A 19,310-nucleotide genomic window follows, 5' to 3' on the forward strand; every position below is an offset into this window, starting at 1 on the left:
AGTTTCATTAAATTCCGGCAAAACACAAGTCCATAAACATAATACCCACGTAAATATTGTGTTTCATAAAAAATCTGTAGGATCTTTAATGTTTTTTTTTATAAGTGTATATAAATTTGACTCCACAATTTTCTTACATGGAAATATAATTAAAACGGTATATCTATCTTAAATTATTTGTACAGTAAAATGTTCAGGAATTTTAGAACATTTAACTAATACCACTTATGGTAAAACCAATTCGTGAAATTTAAGAAACTAATTTGTTTCGAACAAATGTAAGTATCATTTGTTTACTGAGAAAATATTTTAAAACATTAAGCGGGTAATCTCTAAATTGAACGCCGTTTATAAAAAGGAAAAAGAAAGTTTAATAAAATAATTCGTAACAAATAAATATAAAAGATTAACAGGGGCTTTTTCTACCAAAGACTTAACAATATTTGTAATAAGTTAGAAATCTCATTAATAGATGGACCCATTTTCTTTGAGTATAGACCTTTTAAAAATGTTATCAGCTAGGCTAATTACCCGAGGCATCATATAAAGCCAAGGTTATCGAGCGAATTTTAAATCAAGTGGCTACAATGAGAGTGGTGGCAAGCTCTTCATGCTTTGTGATCGCGCAGCTCCCTACACTAATTATTACCGTTAACCTCAAAAAGTTATTATGGATAGTGAAAACCGAGGAACTCAGGTAAAAACCCCTGTAACCTTTAAAGAGATAACTAGCAAACTCAACGCAGAAGGTGTTATTCCAAATTTTCAGTCTGTGCCGAATGCTGAGATCGAACCCGGCTGGTTTTTCTGCGAGGTGAAAGTACTCCACAACCAGAGTAGGGCATAAGGCAATAGTCACGGCATTTAGCTAGTAAAATAAATGCTCTGAATACTAAAATTAATTGAAATCTGGGGGCTCACTAGTGAATTTGACTAGTCAAAAATTTACTTAAATATTCATAAACAATGGCGAATGTCGCATATCATAAATTCTAGTGCTCGGCAGTCGATTAATTTTTATCCATGAATAAAATAAGCTCGGCTATATTTAAATAATATTTATTTAAATAACCAATAGTTGAATAAAAATTGTAAAATGTTTAAATAATCGAAAGTGAATAAGCCTATTATTTAAATAAAACAAACAATTATTTAAATAAATACCACTTGTATTCAAATAAATGCTTGGTTGCGTAAAAAACATAATTAAATAATTTAAAATAATATTATTTTTACCAACGTTTTTTAAATAAATCGGAAAATTTGTGGATAATGAATAAACAATTCCGAACACTAATAAATTCAGCATTCATCAATCCCATGTTATTTAAAAAAATCACAACATGCTTGTAGAAAATTAAGAGTCGCGAGAGTCCACTGCACCTCATACAAGTTCTGATTCAAAATTTCTATCTCCAATTAAGGCATCATTTGATGATATTATCAATGAAAATATTTTAAAATAGTCAAAAACTCTAAGTCGTGGAAAAATTGTGATCGGCCAAAGTCATAATAAAGAGATAATAATATTTTAATTCAGACTCGTAAAGCAAAAGGTTGGCTGTCCTTCTTGTTTTATACCCCCACTTTTATCCCCACTTCCCACTAGTCAGTGAATTCTAAATTAAATTAAGATAAGAGGCTCACTAGTCAGGCTGAAGACAAAAAATATCCTTATGTCCAACACCACTAATACGGTCTCTAACCAAATATTTGAATTCTCATGTTAAAACTATAATTAACTTACCTGCAAAAGTTTAATTTTCTTGCCGATTACCGTATTGAGAGATAAAGAAATGGCCATTATAAAAAACCCGGCTACGGTCGCCATCCCGATCTCAGTCCATAAAAAGTAGAAGGCGAAGACTATTTGAAAAGGCGCGGACCAAACTTGGTTCAGTTTTTTCACAAGCAGGTCTAGTTTAGATGTGTCCAAGGTCATGCTGTTCAATATTTCGCCCGTCGTTAGATCTCTTTGATTTGTATACGATATACGAAGTACCTACAAGCATTAAAATTAATTTTCCAAATGAATGAATTAGCCTTTCTATAAAGTCATTACGCTTGCTGAACTTGTTTTAAAGTATCGCTTTCGTCACGAGATACTTCGGAGTTCAGTTCAGTTTTGACGGTTAGATCTTTATAAAAAGAGCGACTCGTCGAATTTTAATTCGTATCTTGTTCAACTTGTTAAAATGTTTCACGCGCTCTTTAATATTTTAGCGTAAAAGGCTCGCGCATTTTTTTTTTATTTCAGGGGGCACGCGCGAAATCGCTCGAACCCATTTACGCTAAAATATCAAGACGCGCGTGGAACTTTTTAACAAGTTGAATAAGACAAAATTAATAGAGATTATGCTAGCGTCTAAAGGCTATCATAGTGAAACGTCACTTCTACGTCACGAGTGACGCGCCTGATACATCTAAACAAGAAGGCCAATGTTACTTTTAGAAAGGTCTATTGTTCTTAGTACATAACAAATTTTGATAAACGGCTCTTTTATTTGACAATTCTTTCTTAGATTCTGATGGTTTTTTTACTTAAAATATCTATCAACGATATATGCATAACTGTTTATCACCTCTTGTATATTGATTAAAGGTTGGAGTTGTACTTGAAATTCAATAACAGGTTTTGTAATGGCGCCTAGATGAAATCTTTATAGCCGTAGAATCCGAATCATGTATAGGAATTTCAAAAACATTTAGGTTTTTGATGATAATTCCGAGCTCAACTTTTCTAACCTTTTGAAATAAATTTGATTTGAGTGTAAAACCTTCTAATCATTCAATGTATGTCGAGATGAATTTTCTTAAAAGTTTTCCTTACTGTATATATAGATTTTTTCAAAAATAAGGATCTCGGTTTTGTGGTAAAAACCATTTTAGATTAAGCCAAATTCCAAGGACCAAACGGTTCCAGTCCCTATGGAATTAACCAATAACCAACAAACCAAATATGCCTATAGCTTTCTCCTAAAAAAAGGTTCCAAAAAAGAAAAGCTAAAGCAAAATACAATTTTTTTGTTAAGGAATAAAATGTACTTATTTCTGGGAAATAAATTATTTTTCACTGTCCAATTGACACAGTTTTTCTTAAATTTAAAAATAACGGTCAAACTTTATTTATCATAATTTCATTGATCTATAATTTATCCAGATTAAAAATAGAAAAGAAATGTTCTTCTTTCAAATGTCGTGAAAAATTCTAGAAATTAGGTTATGTTTTACTTGGAGCAGTCGCTTTCCTTAACGGAAAAGCGAACACATCGTTTTATTTAGTTGTTTCGTGAATGTATTTCGTTAGTTACTGATGTTTGCAATTTTCTCCTCTAAATGTTAAATTTAAATAATTTACACTTCATTAAATTTTTAACAATGTTGAGGTTGTGATTTGTTTTCTGAAATTTCATTAGATGTGTTACTATAGTTTTTAATAAATTAATGGAGCAAATTATGTTACTCTTATCATTAAATGAGATCTTCAAGCAATAAATTAAAGGAACTTTACTTCACAAAATTCAATTACACTTTTACCTTTTGGTAGAGAGTGTACATCAATGCCGACTTCAACTGCAATCCTAATTTAGTGGTTATTTTCACACTGGCCTCGGAAATGATACACTGGATGACATTGACGAGGAACATGAGAGAAGCGTAGAAGATTCCTTTCCACATAGGATCGTCACTAGATGCGAACTCGATCAATATTCTGTTAAATAGGAAGAATATATAATTCACAGCAGCTTAATGGGCTAGCTGGGAATGTGTCCGATTTGTTGGGTGACTGTAAAGAGGAAACTCCAACAAATTGCTTTGAGGTATTACAGTAACATATTCAACTTGTTTCCACCAAAGCAACTAACTACTACTTTGAAATGAAAGTGTTCAACATTATTTAAACACAACCATTCATAACAAGAGATTAAAGGACCTATTGAGGTAAATTCTGCAATTTTACATTTGATTCGTGCCTGAATTATTTGATAGTAAAGCTAAACATGTTAGGTCAATGTTAGGTTTCAGTTTGAATTTTCAAATCTACGTTACCTAACATATACTTGGTCTAATTTTACCATGTTAAAAAATTGATTAAAATTACTTCTTTTTCTCAGTTAATGTTTCCGCTTCCATATAGGCTAGCGATGGGTGAAGAAGTCACTTAAAATATTAATATTTTAAACCTTAATTTTTTGCAACACTTTTCAATTGTGCCCAAATATTTTAAGACAGTAATATCAAACTGAAATCTTCACTAATCGTACTGAACTTTTATCAAACTGCATCAATTAGGAAACGGCAAAAGCTTATGACGTGTCATAGATAATATAGCAGTGCTTTACTTAACCTTATGTGTACTGGTTGTAAACCTATTCAAGGAGTGTTAATAAATATCATCTAGCTTTAATTAAAAAATTATATGTGATAAATTTAATAGCTCATAAACGTTTCTACTATTTATATTTATTTAAATCTATGAAGAATAATGGCATACCTAATAAATTGTGGATTCATAAGAAGCAGTGCAACGGCGAGCACTCTGAGAAAGATGGTTTGAAAAAGCTGAAATCCAAAGGCTCGTAACAACGAAGATGATAATGTACTATAAGTTTCTGTTGAAACGACTTCTTTCTCGTTATTAGTTTGAGAACGCAAATCTTTCATTTCGTTTTCTAAACGAGTCCTACTGAAACGTTTAATATAAATGAATATTAATTATTCTAGCAGTTTATAATATATGAAGTAATTTTTTTTATTAATAAGGATTTGTTTTGTGATACAAAATACCGTTAAACCTTAATTAAAACACTTCTCCCACTTGGTTTTTCGTTTTAAAACATTTCATTCGGTACATCATTCTTATTAGGCTACAGGTGGCAAAACTCTTGTAGCTCTTGAAATTTCCTCATTTCAAACGATCACGCAAAAGTATGTTTCTTCCGTCACCTTTTTGTAATTTAGGTTTTATTTATTCAATACTAGCTTTAATAGCCGGCTTCACCCGGGGTCTTAGTTTTAATGAATTAGATCTGATTTGTACGTAAGAAAGGTAAACGCTGCAGCAAAAACGCAACACGCGTAGCAAAATCGTAAAACGGGTAGCAAAAAGTCCTCGTTGCAAAAACGTAACATACGTACCACGCGAACTACTTAAAAATCGCAACTAAACCTCCCCTTCTACAAAGTCCCTTTCTTTCACGCTAACTCCCCTTCTACGAATTTCACACTAACCCGTTCAAAAAACTTAAAGGTCGGGACGGGCGCAAGGATTTCAAAAGAGGAGTTTCAAAAATATATATAAAAGGTCCGGATTTAGATAAGGGAAGCAAAGGGGTGGAAGTCGAGGAAAAAAAATGAAAGCCGAGACCAGCCGGAAATTGGATAAGGGAAGCAAAGAGGCGAAAGTCCAAAGTCGAGTAAAATAAAATTGAATTATGAGTAAAATAATAAAATTGAATTAGATTAATAACCATGTCAGGTATTAAGCGCGTTAAGTTGTTAATCCGCCCTGAACATTGAGTTTAAATTTCAAAGCTCTAGACTCTAGAGCTAACCGTTCTCGAGTTTTAACGAACATGACAAACAAATAAATAAAATGACAAACTTTAAGACTTATAGTTATAGATTTATAAACATGTACATACCTGTGATCGTTTGGGGAATACTTCCAACATTTCGCAAATTTCTCACTCACTGTGAGCGTTTTCTCCGAGTGAAGTAGTTCGAATACCTCGGATGACGCCATGGGCAATTTATAGCCTCTCCAAATAAATCTGAAACCGGAATATAAAATAGAGAACGGGATATTTATTTAAATTACGCGTATTTTTAAACATAGGGTTAATTGCTACGTTGAATCGGTTCTAAGCGCAGCTGCCCATCCTTCTCAAGCCCGAAGAGTTAGCTCCTTCCCGCTAAGGAAATGAAATCATCCCAAATCATCTTCCGTCGCGATTGAAACCCCCGCGGGAACATTCAACCCCGGCATCTCGTGCCGGGCTTAAATTCGACCATAATGCCTATGCATCATCTCAACATAGATATTATTCCAAAGTATAAATATGTGGAATATTGATAGATTTATTTATTTAATTAGAATGAACTTACTCGGTAAGCCACGAAAAGGTCAATCTTGACAAAGCTGAGGCTGTTATTTCCGGCGATTGCTACAGGGATAATGTATATCAAAAAGTTAATGTAACGCTTTTAATAAATCTAATAAAGGTGTTTCAAAAGTTATGCAAAAATTTAGAGGATTTTTAAGGGGATGAGTTGATAAGTATGCCAGTTTTTCCCCCCATTTCCCTACGATGAGTTAAAAGAGCGCCTGAGAGCTTAAAAAGTTAGGCTTACTACCCCATGGGAGTAGGCTGCAACATTCACAAAACCAAGCAGCAGGGAAATGCGAACATTAATGTTTGGGTTCGTGAGATAGGTAAAAAGGACTTGTTAAACAAATCGCGATTAAAATTAAACTTATTTAAGAGAAACCACTACCTTTAATACGTTTTGACCATTTTCTTGTTTCATGTAGATGTAATCAGCCTCTTTGTCGTTAAGACAAGAAAGTACAAACATGATAACAATTAAAGGAAAGTGAATCGTATGAAGTGTCAAGGCTATGTCATCTCGAGTCCCGATCTGAAATACAAAACCAGTAAAAGCTTTATGCAAGAATTGTGAAAATCCTTCAACTCCATCAATTTCAAATTGCGTAATACCCACAAAAGTGAAGTAATATTGTATTGATAACTCATTTAACTAGGTATCCTGGGCACCGAGGTCAAAGTTACTCGTGGGCCCCTTCAAATTGCACCCCCCATTAGCCCTGAGAACGTTTCCCAAGTGTTATCTTGATTTGCACCCCCCCCCCCCTTGAACTTCTTCGAAGGGCCCTACTGCTACGGGCCCCTACCAGTCCCTCATGGGCCCATATGGCCCGGGCCTGGGGATTTTTCTCCCCTTGCGCCCCCTCTGCACGGCCCTGAAAGCACCTGAATGTCTTTTACAGTAGTACAAAAGTACATAAATGTTGAGCAGTTTTATAAGTTAGATATATTAAGTCTAAAGAAATTGTCTGATCTAATTTTAGTTTTACGAAAACAGATTGAAAAAATAACAGCAATTATTAGTATCAAGTGGCATGGGCTTAATTAATCTCCCCTATTGGCCAAATCCTCGATTTGATTATTAGATTGTCAATTATGAGGTTCGCTTAAAAAATTTTAAAAGAAAAAAGGCCACAGGCAGCCATTTTGGAAAAAGTTTTTACTCCGACTCGAACTATTCGCCACCACAAAACCGGAGTAAAATGACGTCATAACCTTACTCTTCTTACCCTACTCCGAAATCCTGTAGCAAGCGAAAAGAAACCACCTATAATTGACACTTTCGCCTCGCAGCAAGAGGAGCCGCGTTCGATCCCAACTTGTGGCACTGGGTGAAAACTCGGAAGAACTCCTTCCGCGTTGAGTTTGCAAGTTCTCTCCCCACTGGTTTAAGGGGTTTTCCTCCGAGATCTACGGTTTCCCTTCCATAAAAACTTGTTTAGGTTAACGGTAATAGTTAGTGTAGGGAGCTGTTGGCTCGCGTGGCTTGCAGGGCTTGCCACCACCCTCCTACGCATTTTAACCCGGCCACCTGAATTAAAGGCTTTAAAAGTCGCTCGAAGACTTAGGCCTAGGGTGGTGCCTTGGGTATTAGCCGAGCTTATTATTATTATTAATCTTCTTGAATCTCTTTTCAACGGGCGGGCATGTGGTCAGAAAGTTATACAGGGTCTTTTTTTTTGCTCGGAAAAGTGTTTTTTTTCAATAACTATTTATAGTACCGATTTCAAATTTGGAAGGTCAATTCTCTATACCGGGGGACATCAGTTTGAGAAATTTGAGCGTTTTCGGTAATGTTTTTCAGCAATTTTGAAAAATTATTTTACGACCACTAGGTGCGAGATAAAAAATTTCTATTATAAAGTTGTAGGCCGTCATCGAAAACCCTTAAAAATTGTTCACTCGACGAAAAACAACTTATTTATCAGTGAAAATTCGAGCTTGAAAAATTTACAAGTTGGTGAAGCCAAATTACGATTGTTTGAAACGATAATTGAAAAGGGAACAAGTCTAATACAAACGTAGTAGAGTTTTCACACTTGAAAAAATGTACACGTTTGGTTTTTAAATGCAGATATTTATTCACATAAATTTTTACAAAACATTTTCAATAATATCACCATTGGCTGCAACACAGGTTTGTGCGCGGACAATTAAGTTCTCAAACGCTTTCTCTACCATTTCTGGTGTGACGTCTCGGCAAGCACTGATTATTCGTCTAATGAGTTCCTCCCTAGTTTCAATGGGCGTGGCGTATACCTTTGCTTTAACGAATCCCCAGAGAAAATAATCCAGCGGTGTTAGGTCAGGTGACCTTGCTGCCCAATGCACTGGACCATTTCTCCCTATCCACCTTTCAGGAAACTCGTTGTTGAGGTGCTCAGTTACTTGCCGGGAAAAATGCGGAGGGGCGCCATCTTGCTGAAACCACAACTGACGTCTTTCAGCCAATGGAAGGTCGTCGATTGCGTCACTCAGTTCGTTCTGTAGAAAATGTAAATACCTTTGGCCGTTGAGGTTCGTCGGCAGGAAAAAGGGACCAATCAAACGGTTTCCAACAAGTCCAACCCAAACATTGACCCGTTCAAATTGAACCTGGTGATGATATTCAAAACCCCAATGTGGGTTGATGTCAGACCAAAGATGGCTGTTTTGATGATCAAAGGGCCCATCTCTAGAAAATGACGCTTCGTCGGAGAACAAAACATGGCGCAAAAATTGTCTATCTTCTTGGACAGCATTTAGTAACCAGTTGCTAAATTCATAACGTCTTTGATGGTCTCCGTCAATTAGTCCTTGGTGGAGCGTAGCTCTGTATGGGTGATAGCGATTCTTACGCGCAACTGTGACGAGGATATGCCACAAAGTACGCGAGTACATTGTTCTCGAAGTCTAAATCCGGTTGACCCAATCCGCGAAACCTAGGTTGCAAGTTACCAAATTGATACAAATCGTGAATTGCTCGTCTTACTGTATTTACAGATGGTGCTCCATTTGGATGTCTTTCTGCGAAGATTTCAGTCACTCTTCTAAGGTTTTGCGCTGCTTCTCCATAGTAAATGGCAACTATCTCGGTACGCTCAGCTACTGAATAACGAGGCATTGTTCGAAATATTATCTAACACTGATAATAATCTCCCAAAGTTTTCCGAAAACGCTCAAATTTCTCAAACTGATGTCCCCCGGTATAGAGAATTGACCTTCCAAATTTGAAATCGGTACTATAAATAGTTTTTGAAAAAAAACACTTTTCCGAGCAAAAAAAAAAGACCCTGTATATCGGTACTCCAAGCGAATCAACAGCCTACGACACCGGTGGTCTCATCAGAATGCCTCAAGCCCGGACAGATGACTAATCAAGCATGGGTAGTAGTACCCTACTACTGATGGTCTCACCCTCTATGCTTGGAGGAGGGAAGTATTCTGGAGTGGAAAATCCCATAGCATTAACGTCCTTTCCCACCTATTGCTGTTAGAATTACCCAGACTACCCCGGTTAAACCGGTTTTTGGTCGGACGTCAGCTTTATCTGCCATCATTCTGGCTTGATGACGTCCGACCAAAAAGAGCATGATGGGAATTTTACAAAGCCGCAGGTGGCGCCCGACTTTTCCACTCCAGAATACTTCTCTCCTCCAAGCTCTATGCAAGCCACTCTTCAAGACAAGAGGTGCAACAATGGGGCGACCAGCTTCCACTTCGTGCACAGCTGTGATGTAGAGAGTGGATGCTATAGCAACTCCAGCTGACACCCTACCTACGTAGGTAGAGAGTCACACCCTTCAGAACGAGCTCCTAAAGGGGAACGACGGGCACACAGCTGTCCACAGAACCCGGCACAGCTGGCACCGGACACCCGGTGTTGCCCCAAAAAGCCGGGAAACAGGACCAACGTGCCCTCATACGGAGACCCGCCGCCCCACAGTAGGCTACCCAATCCTCCGAGGCAGCCAGTTTTCCCGGATCCTCTCCGTTAGCCTGAGCCGAAACCCATTTTCCAGCCCATACCTGACTGAAGTCGGAGGTGGAGATAGGACCACTTGAGCAGAGCTAACATCTCCCAGTGCACCACCACCCTTATGGGTTACAAGAGCCGGTTTATCAAATTCGACCCGAATTTAAAAAAATAAGTAGTTACAGAATCGTTTGACGTAGAGCGATTACAATTCTTAAATATGAAGCGGTCACGAGAAAAATAAATTCTGGCAAAATTCCTAACGACCGAAGATATTTTGAACAGTTACAGTAGGAAATTTCCCTAATCAATAGAGCAATATTTTGACACCATAGTGATAACGGGATAAATGTAACCTGCCGAAAATAATCGAATCAGATCGATAGTAGTGGAAAGTGACGCAAAGGGCGCAGGAAACGATTCTTACTAAAGGTGAACTGGTTTTTCCTAGTCAATCGAATGCGAACACATGCGCAGTGATGACCTTGATTCGAGAAATGATAATAGTTTAAATATAATATTTTGAACAGTTTTATAAGATAATCAAATGTTATTAACCAATCAAATATCGTTATTTCCAAAAGAGATTAAGAACTCACCTCTGCAATCGCGCTTTTTATGCGCCATCTGATGGTGACAGTTTCCGAAATTGTCGAAATAAACCAATAAAAGAGGAGCAAACTGGAAGGTTGAAGAGAACGGCTTCTCTCCAGCAATAAATACAAAATGACCAGTACCTTAATGACAAAAATAGAATCGGATCAAATGAACAAAAAAAAATTCCCAATAAGTGGTTTCCAGCCCTTGTAAGTGATTGGGTGGTTTGTTTATGAATTTTTCTGCTTTCAAAATTGATTTTAATTTGTTTTTATTTGAACAACTTGCATATCCGATACTCTATTGTTTGAATTTGCATGTTATAAATCATTTCCCTCATTTTTTATCTAATAAAAAATGTCCTATTTTGTTATTTTTAGAATCAACGACTACTCAAATGCAAAATGACAAAGAAACTTCTGACTCTTCAAATTTGAGAATAAACGAATACATTTTCCGAAACACAATTACATGTAGGCTACGTGAAAAAAAACTGTAATTTCCCAAATTAAAAATCGTTTTTCATTCGTTTTCACAAACGCTTGTTATTCAGTCCTAGAATATGATGTTATTCTCAAAAGTCCTGTTACGATTAATTTAAGATTCCTAATGACAAAACCTTCGCAGACTGCTATTTTTATTCAACTTAAGAATGAGAACGCTTGTGATATTTTTTATTTAAACTTACGTATGTTCCAAATTTTAAAATAGATCCAAATGTTCGGATGTAAGAACCAGTCCCTTCATATAAAGAGTTTACGAAATCCACTGAACATAGAACGTTCAAAATAAAAACGATTATCTGAAATTCCAAAGAAAAAACGGTAAAATAAATATTCTCAAAAAAATCATTCATTTATGGACAGTATATATGTTTGAAAAAAGCCCGCATTTCGATTGGTGTATATAGCGTTATATTACTAGTGCCTTTGGTGATTGAACTATAAATTACTAATACGCGTTAAACAAAAATTTTAAAAATATAAAAAAATATGATTCCTAGAAAAGACTTTTTTCTGTTTACAACGAAGATTCAAATATCATGAAAATAACTAAGCTATTTAAAACATTCAACAGCAAGGCTTTTTGGAGTGTAAAAGGTATTTAAAACGTGTTTCAAGTTGGGTGTTTTCAAAATATGGTCCAGTATACTAAAAGCTTAGAAAAGCTAACAGAAGATTTGAAGATAAAGTTTCAATTATAAAAGTTGTGTTAAATTATCTCAATTGTATTAGAAGAAATTGACTTACTCTTCATTAAAGGGAATATAACCTCACGTATTTGGTGTGGAACACCAACGTTTGCAGCTCTGGCCGTTCTTGCCTTTTACTTTAAAAATGTTTGGCGCCACTGTACAGGGTAATTTAAAAAAATGAAGGGGATTGCATTGAAGGTTATTTTCCCTTTAATAATAAACAGCTAGGCACCATCAAGTCATCTAGCTCAGTTTTAATACCTTTTAATCATTGCTAGCCCTTCACGACACATGAGCAGATAACTTCCTACGCTTTCTATTACCATAAGTAACATAATACAATAAGTATGACACTTCCTATTGCTTTAATGCTAGTTTTCTAACCGAACCTTTTTCCGGCACTGATACTCTCTTCAAGCTGTGACTTGGACTCGCGACTTACCGTTTTGGATGACTAATTTTTGATTAAAATTTAAGCTAATATCGGAGAGCACGTTCTGGAGTCGCGAGAGGCTTGTTTTGAAGCCCACGTGCGAATCATGCGTGATAAAAAAACATGGGCTCGTGGTGCCGAGAAAAACGTTTAAATTTTTATCATTTTAGCCAAATATTACGCCTATCTATCGGAAACCGGATATTTTGGCTTAGCGGAAGTCTCGCGTATTTTAGACACTAGAGGGCTCTGTGCTGAGAAAACATCTTGATTACGCAACAACTTTGAAAATCAGGTTGGTTGTAAATCTCGTTATTTGTCATACTTATTGTTATTATGTTACTTATGCTATTACCGTTAACTTCAACACTTTCTCATGGAAGAGTAAGCCAAAGAACTCTGGGGAGAACCTCTTTAATCCCCTTTCTTTTTATTTTCACAGTCTTAGGATCTATTCTGATTTTCTACGAAAAAATAATTTAACGTCCAAACTATAAATTGTACTGTAATGAAAGATATTTCTGCATGATTGTTTAAATCTATAAATGGGTATTTAAAAAAAACTGCATACATACAATTTTTGCCGAGTATAATTTTGTCCAGCTGATGGTACGTGCTTTTGACTGCAATAAGAGAATGATTTGTATCGGCGCAAACAGCAAGACAACGGCGCAGGGGATCCACACCAACACTGTGTTAAGAAAACACGGCGTAAATTCTGGACTATCCGTATACCATGTCAAATTCGAATCCTTCATAAGATAATATAAAAATGTCGGTTAGCATCAATATGTAACACGGAATTTTTAGCGCCGGTTTCTTAAAATCAACATATTCAATTTTTTAAGAGCTGTAAGATGGCGTTTACAAGTTAGGTCCTTTTTACCTCTCCGAGGGGACAAAGTCCCCTAGGAGGGGTTATACAACGACCGTGTCTGTCTGTGGGTCTGTGGGTGGGTCTGTGGGTGGGTCTGTCTGTCAGGACTGCGAACGCGTTCGCATTTTAAGTGCAAAGTGTAATCACTGCTTACGCAGTTTCTCAAAGGGTTGGCAAAACCACCGTGTGACGGTGAGCGTTAACGGATGCATTTGCGGTTTGGTTGGTGTTTTTTCGCTCACCGTCGTGACGGTTTGGTGTATTACGGTTTTTGTAATGTTTATGCGTAGGTTGTGAGTGTTGAATTTGTTGTGTTTGTGTTCTGATGGATGTGCATGTTGAGTCTGTTGTGTTTATATGGGCGTTTTCTCTCCAACTTCTTCTTAATGACTTTGGGACGGACCGAGTGCTGAGTGTAATGCTACCTCTCAACGTCCAATGGCAGGGTTTCCACTAGTTGTACACGGTATTCGTCTTAGTATCAGTTTGCGATCGCATCGGGTGGGATTTGAACCCGAGACCTCCTGATTGACAGGCGGACGTTCTACCACAGAACCACCGACACTTGTTACGCCTTATTGAAAATTAGACCTTCAGCTTTATCGGAAGCGTATTTAATAGAGTACGAAATTTTGGTTTAATTGAAATAGAATTGAAATTGAAATTATTGCATCGAAGAAATTCTAATTTAGCGTTTCTCTATTGATTAAAAACAAATGCGCCACCCAAGTTTCGAACCCAGACCATTCGGCTTGGCAGTCGAGCGCTCTACCACAGAACCACCGATAGCTGCTTAGATTCACTGAAATTAAGACAGTCATCGTAAGCATAATAGGTAATAAAGTCTTTTTTTATTAATGAATTTATGAAGGCCTAATCTGGTATTTTTTAAAGGTTAAATCTTGTTTTAGCGCAGTCAGCCGAGATTAGAGGGTTAAAGGGTAGACCCTGTGGGTGGTCCACTTTCTTAACGACCTATATATAGTTCTGTTAATTCAAAGGAGATAATTTAACGTTAATTGCTTTAAGAGGTGGCGGTTAGTCAAGTGGCTCTCTGTGCTTTGTTGATGGTAAGGTTTTTGCTTCTTGTAAATACATTTGGTGTGGATATTTGGATATCTACGATTTCTAACGCAGTCAATGATTTCTTGGGTGTGCGAGTCATTATATGATATTGGAAATTGGACGGCATTGGTCTTTTTCATGTGGTATGCGTCACAACGTCAACAGGAAGTGAACGAGTCGTCCACTACCAGATATCTACGGTATCTTCATCAAGGGCGAGTGTTGAAATAAAATTAGCGTTAAAGATGCGGCAAGTATTTCGTAAGCGAGTAATTCCAAAAAGCCTCTGTAGATATTTCTTTCATTAAAATTTGCTTCGTATTATATTTAACTGATAAACTTGTTCTGTAAAAGGGTTTAATTCAATTGTGCATTGTTATAGTACGTCTAACTTACTGTTGTAACTACTTAACTTATGATATTCTGAATAAATTAAAATTGGTCGTTTCGTCTCAATTATTTTAATTATAATTAAAATTTTATACCGGGCGGGATAGAAATGGGTTAATATTTTTAACAAATAACTCTAAATTGCGGAGATATATCTTTAAGGGTTATCTCGAGAAATTAATACCACTAGGGACAATTCTACCGAGGAGAGGTATATTTTGGCTTGCCAACTTGTTAATAACTGAACCTCCTTTGTCTATTTTCTCCGTTAAATTTAGGGAAATACTTTATTAGATATTATTTAATTTCCATCTTAGCGTGTATGATTTAAGACTAGCCTGAAGAATATACAGGGTGTTACAAAAGATAATGCAAAGATTTAAGGAGTTGTAGGGGGTGAAGTATGCCTGTGTTTTCCCCCCATTCCTACGATGAGTTTAAAGAGCGCGACCGTGAGGTTCCAAGTGTGGCCTACTAGCCCCTGGAAGTAGGCCACCTCAAGCGCAAAACTAAGCAGCAGGGACTTTAAATACTGTTCAAGTTTACTTTTTTACGCTGCTTACGTCGATTTATTTACAAAGTCCTTTTTTACCTATCACACGAACCCAAACCTTAATGTTCGCATTTTCCTGCTGCTTGGTTTTAGGCTTGCTGCAGCCAACCTCCCGGGGGCTAGTAGGCCACACTTTGAAGATCTCTGGCGCTCTTTTAACTCATCGTAGGGTAATTTGGAAAAAAACAGGCATACTTCTCAACTCACCCTCTACAACTCCTTAAAATTTTGCATAACCTTTTGAAACACCCTGTATAGGGCTATATTAAGACTTGCAAAGGCCTTAAGAAAGAAATCGCTTTAAATGACGACAATCTTAATCTGGACCTAAATTTCTTGTTTTAAGTGTGGTTTACCATAAGTCTGTTCTGCCATTTTGAATAATTGGGCGATAAACAACGCCATCTATCATATCTGATTTCCCCTTCTTTAAAAAAAATTGAAATTCGCAAATATTTTATTTTGGGTCTTTGGCTCGAGGGCTGATCACGTCCAGTAAATGGTGTACACGACATTTGCTTGGTCAGTAAGTGATTTGCTATTCGATTTAAATTCAGCGGTGTAAAGATATTTAGGAAATGGTGTTTAATATTCTCAAATAATTTTAATTAAAGTCTGAAATTCTATAACTAATATTAGGACAGTTTTTCGAATAACAGCGTTTTCCCGTTTATAATACAGGTTTCTTAATCCTATTAACTTAACTTCTCCATTAACTATTGAATTCTTGATACAGCCAAATAATTAAATTCCATGACAATAGTAATGCACCCAACTTTTTGCGTCTGTTTTTAAAATCAAAATCAGAGGGGACGGTAGTCCCCACAGTCAGGTCCGGGAAAGTGACTAGCTATTCGAGACCAAGCTAGTATTATTCCGAAGCAACTAAGGGACAATTTCAGCCCCTTGTATCTCCTCAACCACTCACAGTAGTTAGACAAGCAATATACCGTTGGAAAAACCAGGTGCATACGACAAACATACAATAAAACAATAAATCTAAGGCTGTTATGCTAATAATGCGACGTAGTTCAAAAATAGCCAAAATGTCAAAAAAACTTTCATCTGCTTCTTTCTTCTTCTTGCAGACCGCTCTAGAGCAAAAACTACTTATTCGATTTGCATAAAAATTGGTGACCACCTTCCACTTGCTTCCTATTGTGGCGTTCCAAAGGATAAGTCTCAGTGTCTAACCGTCGTCGAGTTGACGATTAAAAACTTTAGCCCCACCACAATATTTTATCAAATATTTTAATTGCGTCCAAACAGAACCTGTTTTTTCCGTGGTTTCGTGTATCCGCTATATCTACAAATGTTTTATCATCACGATTTAGACCTAAACCATAGAACGCTTCGTCACGTTTCAATTTAAAATAGTATTTTCGATTTTTATTTAATATAGAGTGTTGTCGTCTGATACGATTTTGAAAACTTGTAACGTCACAGCTGTATTGTTAATAGTGGCCGCCATGACAGTTACCGTTTTTTATCAATAGGCAAATTACGATGGTAACGTCGCAGGGTTTCAGACGACAACACTCTATACATTCTCATAAAATAAGAAAAGCTTGTCATAACTCCCACTATATTTATTTAGCTGAATAATTTGAATACATATTCAATGTTATTTTTATTTAGCTGAATAATCTGAATACATATTCAATATTATTTTTATTTAGCTGAATAATCTGAATACATATTCAATGTTATTTTTATTTAGCTGAATAATTTGAATATTCAAAATTATTATTGAACCCATGGTTAGATTTCACTACGTTCATGGGCTGAGATTTTAGGACGCAGTGTTGGGCAGAGGACCTTGCGAATTTTAACCTTCAGGTTTTTTTCCAGATACTAATTTATTTTAGAGCTGAAAGATAGATTTTGTTACCGATGAAGTACTGCGTTTTTTCTTATTAAAATTCACGGTTCTATTACCATCATAATTCAAAATCCGTTAGTGGTTTCTTCTTGTTAACATTACCTTTTAAGATCACCTTAATCAACTATATATTTGGATTTAAATTCTGGAAAAATTTTCAATTCGGTAACTTACTCAAAGTAAATCCAATTATTTTCTAATTAAAACCACAAATACACGGATCACTTATTTTTAATATCTTTGTGAATGGCTATCTTAACCGTCCATCTGTATGGATAATTTATTTCATCGCCGTCTGGCGCGTGAATGTACTTTCTAAAACACCAAATCGGTTTAGATTATTTCTTCGGGCGGTTTGGCGTTTTAATAATAATGTCCGTTTTAAAAAGATCTACTGATTGCCAATTAAATTTCAGATTTATTATTTAAAGGGGTCTTCATAATCCAGATGATGTAACGATCTTAACACGTAAGAAGCAGATCACCACCAACACAAATTAAAAAAAAATACTTTCTGAATTATTTGTTCATCCTCAATATTATTTTGTGCCTTAATACATATGAAATCTTTACGAATAAACGCTGAAGAAAACAATTGAGAACTTACCCAAAATGGTGATTCACACCAACTGTTCAAAGTATCCAACATTATTTTATTTCGCACGTGCTTATATTCAGAAAATGATCAAATCAAGTATTTAAATTAAGTATTATTTGGCATTACATCTGCTTAAAATCCAAAATACGTTAGTATAACGATTAGACAAATATTTTGCCAATTTTTTTCATACAACGGTTAACATAGCGATCACTCTAGCGCAAGCCTTGCGAAAGCGTCGACGGAGAACTTGTCGAAGTGCCAATTCATTATCCTGTAAACAACACATGTATTGTACGTGTTTCCACGATATCCGTGTAGAGGGAACTTCAAGGGATCAGTGAAGTTATCTTCCGATATTTATTTGAAAGCTTAGAATTCGCAGTAAATAGAAAACCTATAGCTATCAACGGTTATTTCAATTACACAATCAGGGTTATTGAAAGTGAGTCGCATAATGTTGAATTAGATCTTTCTATTTTTTAGTTGATTTCTTATCCATTTTCAACAAATGCAGTCATTTTCAAGTACATAACCACTTCTCTTATCATATCAGGCTTTGCCCAATGACATTCAGTGATAGATGTTGTTAAAAAAACGCAAACATTTATTAAAGAAAAGTAAACGGATAGTTTTTAAGATCAATTTTACTTTAATAAGAAATTATAACAATATTTATGAAGCAAGCCCTTCATACCACGCGAGCCAACAGCTCCCTACATCATAACTATTACCGTTAACCTCGACAAGTTTTTATTTAACATGTATTAGTGCAACGCTATCTAGGCTGTTATTGATTTTTTTTAATACTTAAGCTAAGCTCTTTTGGGAACAAATATATTAAACTTGTCGTTTTAAAAATTCACATCTGCTGTTACAGAAAACTTACGTTCTCAGAGCTCGGATAAAGTAGCCGCCAAAATTTCAATTAATCATAAAAAAAATCGATTGACTGTTTATTTATGGATATTATTCGCGACAAGAATAAGTTTTTATTCGGATAATTTTTGGATATGGATATATAAGAAATGAACGAAAAATTTCTTATCCGAACGCCGAGCCCTATAGTAACGTTCTAGATTGTAGGAAAGTTCAAAAATACAAACTCTTTGCATAAAAATCATTCACGCATCAACCCAACTCGATTGATATATTTATTTATAACGATATATTTATATACATATACATATTGATAACCTACTCATGACCGATTCGTGAACTTCTAGTCCTTTTACCTAACACAAAAAGAGGTCATCGAGTGCAGTTAGTTAAGCCATTACTTAAAACCGCAGTGCGTATCTTCATAATCTTTGATTGTAGATTATGAATAAATAATTGCAATAAATAAGCTTAAACCGTGTCTATGGCGATTTACTTAAAATAAAACCACAAAGTGGTTAAGGACAAGTAATTGGTTAATTAGTTAATTAATTAATTAGTAATAAATTATTGTTTTGAAACGGCTGACCTGAAATTATTATAGTTTCCAGTGAGATTAAATTCTATCAGTACCGAAAAAGTGCCACATGCGTCAGAACGTACAAGAATTATCGCCAAGATATACAGGTATTTGCTATAAAAGTACTACAAGTGGCAATGTATATGTAACGCTATATAGCAAAAGCCTTGGAACACAGGTTTGAGGAATAACATTT

General features: G+C 35.8%; 1 protein-coding gene across 1 annotated transcript in view; it reads right to left on the reverse strand.

Annotated features, from left to right (window-relative positions):
• The window catches only part of LOC149946020 (ATP-binding cassette sub-family C member 1-like), a 65,425-nt gene extending 47,671 nt beyond the window's left edge, over positions 1-17,754 (reverse strand). Inside the window, exons 1-10 of the mRNA XM_090171603.1 lie at positions 17,665-17,754; positions 12,866-13,042; positions 11,351-11,464; positions 10,665-10,802; positions 6,499-6,642; positions 6,109-6,167; positions 5,646-5,774; positions 4,496-4,687; positions 3,538-3,712; positions 1,748-2,002 (exon numbers count right to left, since the gene is read on the reverse strand). Of these exons, the coding sequence (XP_090027729.1) occupies positions 1,748-2,002; positions 3,538-3,712; positions 4,496-4,687; positions 5,646-5,774; positions 6,109-6,167; positions 6,499-6,642; positions 10,665-10,802; positions 11,351-11,464; positions 12,866-13,042; positions 17,665-17,706 (1,425 nt within the window). The 5' untranslated portion in view covers positions 17,707-17,754. The remainder of the gene's footprint in view (positions 1-1,747; positions 2,003-3,537; positions 3,713-4,495; positions 4,688-5,645; positions 5,775-6,108; positions 6,168-6,498; positions 6,643-10,664; positions 10,803-11,350; positions 11,465-12,865; positions 13,043-17,664) is intronic.
• Between the last annotated feature and the right edge of the window lie 1,556 nt (positions 17,755-19,310).

The sequence above is a fragment of the Leiobunum rupestre genome, chromosome 4, assembly GCF_980474605.1.
Source record: "Leiobunum rupestre chromosome 4, qqLeiRupe1.1.hap1, whole genome shotgun sequence".
Lineage (NCBI taxonomy): Eukaryota > Metazoa > Arthropoda > Arachnida > Opiliones > Sclerosomatidae > Leiobunum > Leiobunum rupestre.